Source organism: Onthophagus taurus, chromosome 7 (assembly GCF_036711975.1).
Source record: "Onthophagus taurus isolate NC chromosome 7, IU_Otau_3.0, whole genome shotgun sequence".
NCBI classification, from domain to species: domain Eukaryota; kingdom Metazoa; phylum Arthropoda; class Insecta; order Coleoptera; family Scarabaeidae; genus Onthophagus; species Onthophagus taurus.
The window spans coordinates 39,088,911-39,099,109 of NC_091972.1; the positions used below are offsets into that span (position 1 = coordinate 39,088,911).

General features: G+C 33.6%; 1 protein-coding gene across 1 annotated transcript; it reads right to left on the reverse strand.

Annotated features, from left to right (window-relative positions):
* Window positions 1–816: 816 nt before the first annotated feature.
* On the reverse strand, window positions 817–10,046 carry LOC111418249 (UDP-glucosyltransferase 2-like). The gene is made up of 2 exons (XM_071198122.1): window positions 9,768–10,046; window positions 817–2,187 (listed from the first exon to the last, which is right to left on the reverse strand). The coding sequence occupies exons 1-2, from the start codon at window positions 9,973–9,975 to the stop codon at window positions 866–868; spliced, it is 1,530 nt and encodes a 509-aa protein (XP_071054223.1). The 5' UTR covers window positions 9,976–10,046; the 3' UTR covers window positions 817–865.
* Between the last annotated feature and the right edge of the window lie 153 nt (window positions 10,047–10,199).

Here is a 10,199-nt window from a genome sequence, read left to right on the forward strand (position 1 = left end):
CAATTATGACACTAGCAATCGATCCAAGAGAGGCAAAAATAAAACTTCTGGTGCCTACATTGTAGAGCAAATGACTTACCGTGACATTATTGACTTGAAAGCACAATCCGGGATGAAGGGGGAGAAAAAATAGAATGGTTAAAGATCAAACAATTAAGGTACGAAAAAGAGAAAAAAAGTTTATAATGTTCCGATACAACTATGATGAAGAGTATAAAATGTTTAACATTAAAGGCAAAGCAAAAGGTAGGCCCAGTAATAATATTCCAAAAGAAACTGAGTTAAAGAAATGTTATACTGAACCCTTGCCTATATCGATCAAGAAGAAAAACGATTTAATTCAACTTTGCCATAAGGGGGTAATTCCGATCGAATACCATGGTTGGTACTTTTACATGACAATTCCTTGAAAGACAAGTGTCCAGAACCCTCACACAATGAATATAGTGATGAAGACATATGAAGTTGAAACTAGTTACTACTACTTGTTTAATTATAGTCTTTTTTAAGTTTAAATACATATTCTAGAATCTGCATTGTTCATAGAAACCATTACAAACCTATGCAGTTGAAATGAGTTACTGGTTTAGTATTTGCTTAAATTAGTTATAGACTTTTTTAATTTAAAATACATATTCTAAAAACTATATTATTTATAAAAATCGTTATAAACTAATCTCACGTAAAATAATTGATTTTATAATAAGAAGCAAAAATTAGAATACTAATAACTCAAAACCACTATCTGTGGACTTAGTTACTTTCTCTTGTATACCGACGATATGATAAGTTTAAAAATTAATTTTGGTAAAAAATATGTTTGTAATTTTTATTACAAAAATTACAACATTAAATAACAATAAATCTAATGCATTTTTTGTTTCCCCGAACTATTTCTCTTAAAACATTTTGATACAAAACAACAAACTTTCTTAAAAACATACAAAGTAACAAAAAGAATTACTAAACAAAACCCGAAAATATCCCAATTATCTACTTGGTACCACTTCATATACCTCGCTGAAACCGAAAGATGATCCAAATGACCATTTTTCAAAACGTAATCAACCCAAATCAAAAATTTATCAATCGGTTTTTGCGGTTGATTTTTATACAAATTTGACAACCTCATCATATTCTCCTTATATTCTGGATTCGATAAAACTTCGTTAACACCATCGAAAATAATATCGGCAGTTAATTCGGAATATTTCAAAATTATCCCACTTTTTGTCGCTTTAAATTTAGCTGCTTTATTGTATTGATCCATAAATAAAGGAATACCAACAACCGGGACGCCTCTAACGATAGTTTCTTGAGTACTAAGTCCACCACAATGAGTTATAAAAAGTTTTGTGTTTGGATGGGCTAAAATATCTCTTTGAGGGAGCCATCTTCTTAAATAAACATTTTTCGAAACTTTTAATTCATCTTCAAATTTCCATAAAATTGTTAATTTTAACCTAGAGAACGCTTCGATTAAGGCTGATTTAACATCATCACTGTAATGATCGGCTTTAAAATTAGAACCCATCGAAACTAAAATCACTCCATTTTTAGAATCGTCCATAATTTTTTGGAGATCACCTTCGAGCTTTTTAGGTTCTTTTAAATGAACCCCGCCGATGGGGATTACATTAGGCGGGAAAGCTTTAGGATAATCCATTATTGGATCGTCGTTACTAAATATTAAAGAAATACTTTTTTCGTATTCATCTAAATTGAGAATGTTTTTACCAAAAAATCTTTTCGATTCTTCAGTAACTTCTTCTAAATAATACCATTTACTTAAAAGATCTATTTTTTGATGAATGAAGCTATAAAATCTCTCAAAAAACGTCATTTTGTTTGTGTAAGGTAAATTATAATATGGTGAGTAAGATTCTATTCTTTGTCCGATTATATCGCTTATGTAAGGTTGCATTCCAAAAGCTGTGATTCCAATTACTGGTGGTTTTCCGAAATAATCGATTAGAGGAAAGAAACAGTGCGCGAAAGTAACATCGAATACTAAAAGATCAAAAAAATCTTTTGGGTAGTTTAAGATCTTTTTGTATTCGTCCGATTCAAAACAATATCTGCACATGAATGGTGTGTATTTCCAAGGTGCAAGAACTGCTAATAAGGTTGAATCTTGAGATACCTCTTTTATAAAATTTCCATCCAAATATTCCAGAAGAAGATTTGCTAAAATAGAAAATTCAAAATTATAAATTAAATAAATAAATTATTGTTATATTTATTATAGAAAAAAAATAATACCATCCACATGATGTAAGGTATAATTTTTGTGCTTTATCGTTTCATGAAAATAAGAAAACATCGTTATGTTATAATTATTTTTTAATAAACCATCCACTAAAGCTTCGTTCCAAATATGATGACTAGGTGATACAACCATAGTTACGAATAAGATATTTGTGGACGACACAATTTGTGAAAATAAAATTAATAAGAAAATTTTTAACATTTTAAAACTATTTCAAAAAATCAAGTCTGTTTAACTAAAGACGACGTTATTTTACAACTGAAACAATGTTCTTTAATGTATTATCTTTATCAAAAAATATTATCTGCGATTAGTCTAAATTTAATACTTTGTTATGAAGATAGGAGAAATTGTAAAATTCCGAAAAACTAAATTTTTCAATAAATTGGAGTCTACTGAATCATTGATGGTGTTAGAAATTTTAAAGGATTAAAAATCTTAGCAATAATTTCGCATCAAAAACTATAGCAGTCTCTCAATTATTGGAAAAGCTTCGAGCAGCTCCTACATACACTGACGATCTCCTACATATAAGGCCTCATATTACTCAACAAAACTTATAACTACAGTAAAGTTGCACGTTTTTATATGAAGTCGAAAAATATAAAAACGTGCAACTACCAAAATTTTTGTGAGACATTGCTCTACTCTGTAGAATCTGCTCCAACACCGTTGACCGAATGGAAGGTTCTTTAGTTAACTATCAGCTAGTATTAAATCATCTAACTATTACCATTTGGGTACATCCAAGAATATCTGTGGAAATAACAAAGAAAGTATGCCTTCAAGAACAGGGTCTGCCTATATGTATATGGTAAAGTAGTGACACTATTTTTGTGAAAATTTGTATACAGGATTTATCCGAGGAGCTCGTTTCAGCTAAAATATTTTCAGTTCGTTTTTTTAAATGGAATATCCAATTTTTATTGAATTTTCGAGATCCCCACTAAATTTTAATATACACTGTTGCAAATAATTCACGAGCACACCCTATATAATCTGAACGCGTGAAGATAAATCTATAATATTTGCGGAGCACAAAGATTTACTGTAGACGAGTTTATTCAGGGAGTTTCAAGTTGTTCCGTCGCGGCATTGTTGACTGAGCCGCCCTTCCAAGTGGAACATTCCGTCGCTATGGAGACCGAAGTGGATGGAAAATACCGGTCGTTTTTAGTGTGGTGTGAGGGACCACATTGTTATCGTACTCTGTGCGCAATGGATGGACGATCGCGTTACTTAAGCGAGTTTGAGCGAGGAATGTTTGTGGGTATGCACATTGAGGGTGTATCGTTCTGTGAAATTGCGCGTCGTCTCGAGCGATCGTTATCGGCATTGCAACGAGCATGGCGAGAATGGTCTGAGGTAGGACATAGGTACCTTCAGCCGCGGCCGGGACGGCCCTGCGCGTCCCCAGCACACGAGGATCGCGCTCTTGTGCTCAGCGCTTTAGCATCGTGTGTGTCCTCCTCAAGACAACTTGGAGCTGTTTTGCCACCGGCATGGGAAGGCGCACTCACTACGCGAACTGTCCGGCGTACAGTTGGCGTAGTTTGGTAGATAGTGGACTGCGAGCGCGTCGTGCGATACAGCGGATTCCAGTAACACCCAAGCACCGCAGCATACGTCACGAGTGGGTCGACGCTAGGCATTAGTAGGTTGCCGAGTAGAGGGACATTTTGTTTTCCGACGAATCAAGATTCGAATTGAGCACCGGTGATGCGCGAATTTTAGTTCGTCGGAGCCGTGGTGATCGTCTACTCGAGCAGTATGTGCAAGAACGCCCTATCCACCGACAACCGAGCATTATGGTATGGGGTGCGATTACATATGGTGGACGTACACGTCTGCTGCGTGTATAGCAGACCATGACGGGTCAACGATACGTAGATGAGGTGCTACGGTCCGTTGTGCTTCCCTACGTTCGGCGGCTCCCACGCCTGCTATACATGCACGACAACGTACGACAGCACATCGGGCGTGTTGTACAGACCTTTGTGGAAGAGCACCATATACGAATGCTTCCATGGCTAGCTCGGTTTCCGCATCTGAATCCGATCGAACATGTTTGGGACATGACTGGTCGGAGACTTCTACGTTATCCGGCTTCCTTGGCTAACGTTGAGGAGCTATGGAGGTGAGTTGAGGCGGCATGGTTGGCCATCCCTCTCGCTACAATACAGCGACTTATAGACTCCATGCCACGTCGTGTAGCGATGGTACGCGAAGCTCACGGGGGATACTCTCGCTATTGATGTTTCTCCTCCCAGCAGAGTTATGCCGCTCTCCATGTGAGAGTAAGTTACACTACTTTAGTACTACTTCCATACCAAATTGTATTGCGCTAGACACACGCGTTCAGATTATACAGGGTGTGCTCGTGAATTATTTCCAACAGTGTATATGGTAAACTAGTAACACTATTTTTGTGAAAATTAGCATACAGGATTTATCCGAGGAGCTCGTTTCAGCTAAAAAGTTCGTTATTTTAAATGGAATGTCCAATTTTTATTAAATTTTCGAGATCCCCGCTAAATTTTAATATAATTTGATATAAGTTATCATATCTCTAGATTCATCACAATAAACATAATTTTTTGATAAAACTAGACAAACACTATCACTAGACCTAGAAACTTTCGGCTTAAGCCGTGAGTCTTTCGAAAAAATTTTTGACGTTTGAGATGCCATATTGCAACCTTCTTCAGAAACAAGTTCGAAGTGTCGAAAAAGATAATTAATAACTAATTACTGTCTAATTGACAACCACGTTGTTTTTGTGAAATCCGGGTGAAGGTTTCGTTGAGTTCACTAGCATCTTTCATGTGCGGCTGACTTCCCAACCGTCTTCTCTATACATGTTATTCTCATGTTGACGAATCTCTTTCGCCTCTCTCGTCAATCTTTGGAAGTAATGTTCGTTTCTTGATAGTACTTTGGTTTTGTCAAACTCTATGGTGTGACCTCCTTTGTGGCAATGCTCTCTGACTGCAGATTGTTGGATTATACTCACTCTGACATCCCTCTCGTGTTCCTTGATGGCATTCAACGACGGCAACGATTTTGGCCAAGGTAATATTTCCTGCAACTGCATGATAGCCGATAGACTCCCTCTCCCTTTAATGGGGTAAGTTTGTCTTTGGCTATTCTTTGGTTTTTTGTATTTTGCCGACCGTACTGTATCATACCACGATACCATTCTTCTTCAGACATCTCGCAATTCGCTCCGTCACACATGAAACATAAGGAAGGCTCCTAAAACCATCCTTCTGCAGTACATCTTCTAGGAATCTTTCTTCTTTCCTCAGGTTTCCTTTAACATATATGCTCTCTGCTCGCTGGAATAACGCTTGAATCACGGACCTATTCGTATGCGTCCATGCCCCACCTGTCTTTCTAGTGATCAACACATCCAAGAATGCCAACTGTTTTGCTGTTTCTATTTTTATGGTAAATTTTATTATGGGGTGCTATGAATTGAGGTGGTCTAGAAATTCCTGGAGTTGCTCCTTTCCATGTTGCCAAATCACGAAAGTGTCATGGACGTAACGGAGCCGTAGTTTCGGTTTCCAATGACTTTTCTTTACCGCTGCCTCTTCAAACATCTCCATTTAAAAATTGGCGATCACAGGTGATAGAGGTGATCCCATGGATGCCCCTTCGCATTGCTCGTAGAACTCTTCCTTCCAGCTAAAATATGTCGACGATAGGTAATACTCATGGGATACACTTTGGCAAACCTCCCGGTCTAAGTTTCTGGCAAGACTATCCACGGCACCTTTGACTGGTACTCTGGTGAATAGAAATTCCACGTCGAAACTTATCGGGATATCCTGAGGTTCTAGCTTCATACTCCTGATTGATTCTACAAAATGTGTGGAATCTCTGACATATGACTCTATTTTACCTGTAAAAGGAGACAGAATCTTTACAAGGTGTTTTGTTAGCTGATAGGTGGAAAATTTATGGCACTGACAATAGGGCATAGTAGAACCGCTGGGTTATGGATTTTAGGTAATCCATATATCCTTGGGGGTACTGGGGCCTGTACGAATAAGCTTTTCTGTTGTTCTGCCGGATTTCCTGTGGCTTTTACCAGTTCTTTCATCTTCCTTACTACCTTAAAAAATTTGCGCCAAATTACCCTATCTCGAAAAGTCGAAAAGTTAATTTTTTTAAATGCCAACTTCACTCTTTTCCTTCACCAGCGTATTGTATGTTAAAAAATAAGGAGACTTTGTGATTGATCCCTATATGATAAATAGGGCTCGGATTTTATGCAAAATGCATCTTCTTTATTTTCTGGAATATTTTTTTCAAAATTGATTTCTGGGCAAATTACATAAAAATAAGGCAGATGATACAATAAAAAATTGCATATTTTGCATATTTTTCCAATTTTTTTGATTGTTGCATAAATTGGCCTTTTACTTTTTAATTGGACTTTGATTTGTTCTTGTTGCTTAATTAAATAAATATAATGACTACGTGATTTTTAAATATGCGAACATACCTTTTAGTTTAAAGCACAATACAGGATATTTTTTGATTGCGGGTTGATTTCTTGTTTACAACGATTCACAGAAACATGCGGGAAATCCCTAGCGTTGTTGAGTTTAAGTTTAAGGAAATCCCCAACCATAGTTACTGTGGCTGTGTTCAGTGTGAGTGAACATTAATCTACCAATCTATAACAACAACGCCTAAAGTGATATCGTGTCTTGTGTCCCAGTGGATAAAAAGTTATCCCGAACTAAATTTAATTAATGAGGAATTATTTTGTATAACTTGTGCCAAAGTTGTAAGTATTTTTTTAAAATTGTCATAGCGTTTTAGCCAAAGATTTAAGTTAAAAATTAGAGTTTTCAGAGGAGTTGCCAATGGTTTGTTCCGAAATTGTATTTCTCATAGACTTTTAAACTAGGAGTTAAAAAAAATGGAAAACTGTTAAATTAAAACTAAATAAAACTATATTAAATTTGATGTCCCATCTTCTTGAAATATGTTTTTACATATGTTTCTAGACAATGAAAAATACGAATCTGTTTTATAGGCTCAGAATTAAATTTTCATCTGTTAGTGTATCTATGGCAAACTTTTTTAATTATTCTTTTTTAAGATAACGTGTGAGAGGAAAAAAATAAATAGAACAACATGTGAAAAGTGCAAAACATATACAAAAATGTGATAGAAAGGTATTTGCATATTTTTAATAAAAAGCTTGCATATTTATGCGCATATCTCCTATAATTTGACTGCATAAAAATCCGAGCTCTAATGATAAATGGTTTTTGTAGAAAATTGAAAAAGCTGATATTTTCGTGGTTATTTGAAAATTTTAAATTATCAGTTGCATTTGGTGTGAAGGAATATGAAACAAAAGCTATTCTACGCTAGAAAGTTAGGAGACTTTGTGAATAACATCAAAATGAAGGAGTTTGCAACTGTTGAAGATACAGGCCATGGATGAGGTCTGCAACCAGAAACTCTCTTCAAAACTCGACGTCAACACATTTTGTAATTTTCTTAATTGAATAAAAACTTATAACAGCTAAAGAAAAATTAAGGTACTATATTTAAAGAATTTTTCTCGAAATCTATTTTAATTATATAATAAATTTAAGCAACTAAGAATATAAATGAAAAGTCAGAAAACAAGAAGTTAATAGAACTCATACAACAAAAATATTCATTTTTTTAAACTCCATCGACACTAAACAACGTTTTGCCTGCATTTTACACGGTGGCTTACAGAATCGCGATATTTAAGAAGTCATTATAAAAAAACTTATTCTACCGGCTATATCAAGATTTATAAAAAAATCAATTATTTTTCATTTCTTCTTCTAGCAGAACTTCTCTGAAGCTTACTATACTAATATACTTAAAATATATTAGTATAGTATATATACTTAATATACTATACTACTTACTAATAAACTTACTTAACCCTTTGTGTCCCAAGAAGTCAAACATTTTGAAACTTTGTGACAGAATCAGACAGAATTAAAACGCTATCAAAATACACTCACTAAAGGCCTTTGGAATAAAATTTTAGCAAAATATGCAATCCCCCTATTTTCGCATAGTCTAAGTGTCAAAAAAGATGCTAATTCAAAAATTCCTGGAAACCGTGTTTATTGAAATTAAGAAATAAAACTTATTTTAAATTGAAGCTTGAAGCTTTCTGTTTAAACCGATGTATAACAATCGATGGGTTGAATTAAAAAAATATTGAGAAAGAGAGTATTGAGTAAAACTCAATAAAGTAAGTAAAGTAGTAAAACTAACATTTTCGTATAACCCAAAAGTGTCAAAAAAGATGCTAATTTAAAAATTCCTGGAAGCCGTATTTATTGAAATTAAAGAATGAGACTTATTCTAAATTAAAGCTCAAAGCTTTCTTTTTAAAATGATGTATAATAATTGTTGGGTTGGATTGGAAAAATATTAACAAAAAACATGTTGAAACAAAACTAACATTTTCGTATAACCCAAAAGTGTCAAAAAAGATGCTAATTTAAAAATTCCTGGAAGCCATATTTATTGAAATTAAAGAATGAGACTTGTTCTAAATTACAGCTCAAAGCTTTCTTTTTAAAATGATGTATAATAATTGTTGGGTTGGATTGGAAAAATATTGACAAAAAACATGTTGAAACAAAACTTACATTTTCGTATAACCTAAGAGTGCCAAAAAAGATGCTAATTTAAAAATTCCTGGAAGCCGTATTTATTGAAATTAAGGAATGAAACTTATTTTAAATTAACGCTCAAAGCTTTCTCTTTAAAATGATGTATAATAATTGTTGGGTTGGATTGGAAAAATATAGAGAAAAAAAAAGTTGAAATAAAACTTACATTTTCGAATAACCTAAAAATGTTAAAAATATGCTAATTTAAAAATTCCTGTAAGCCGTATTTATTGAAATTAAGGAATGAAACTTATTTTAAATTAAAGCTCAAAGCTCTCTCTTTAAAATGATATATAATAATTGTTGGGTTGGATTGGAAAAATATTAAGAAAAAAAATGTTGAAACAACACTTACATTTAAAAGAGTCAAAAAAGATGCTAATTTAAAAATTCTTAGAAACCATGTTTATTGAAATTAAGGAATGAGACTTATTTTAAATTTAAGCTCAATGTTTTCTTTTTAAAATGATCTGTAATAATCACACTTAATAACCATTTATCAAAGAAATACCTTCTTGAACAACAAAATTCAACAGCACCACTTGACGATATTATTTTTTTTGTATTATTTTTGGTTTCGTTGCTATGGTAACCAGCTATGGCTATAAGAAAAATTTCATTTTCTAAAAATACTAAATCAGTAAATTAGAAATAGGGCCCTTTGATGGACTAGGGTCCTGGACTGCAGCCCATAAATAGGCTTTATGGTTTATTTTGTGGTAGCCTTCGTACTTGTATTTATTTAAGTTTATTTATTTAATAATTCTTCTAAATTGTTTTTAATTAAAAAAAAATAATATTACCATCAACATGATGTAACGTATAATTCTTGTGTTTTATCGTCGCTGGAAAATGAGAAACCATCGTAATATTATAATCATACTTTAATAAACCATCCACTAAAGCCTCATTCCAAATATGATGACTGGGCGATGCCAACAAAGTTACGAACAAAATGTTTGTAGATAAAACACTTTTCACAAATAAAATTAAAAAGAATATTTTTAGCATTTTCAAACTAAAACAAATTTCAACTAATTGTAAGTTCGACTCAAACCAAGGTTATTTTACAACTGCACTAATATTGTTGAATTTAGTGTTATCTACGATGATTACTCTAATCCACAAGGTCAAATCAGAACAATTCTTTACTATAAAGATAATGGGAATTGTGAAATGAAATTACAAATAATTTGAAATTTAAAAAACTAGCGTAAAAATTGTGTTAAACTTTC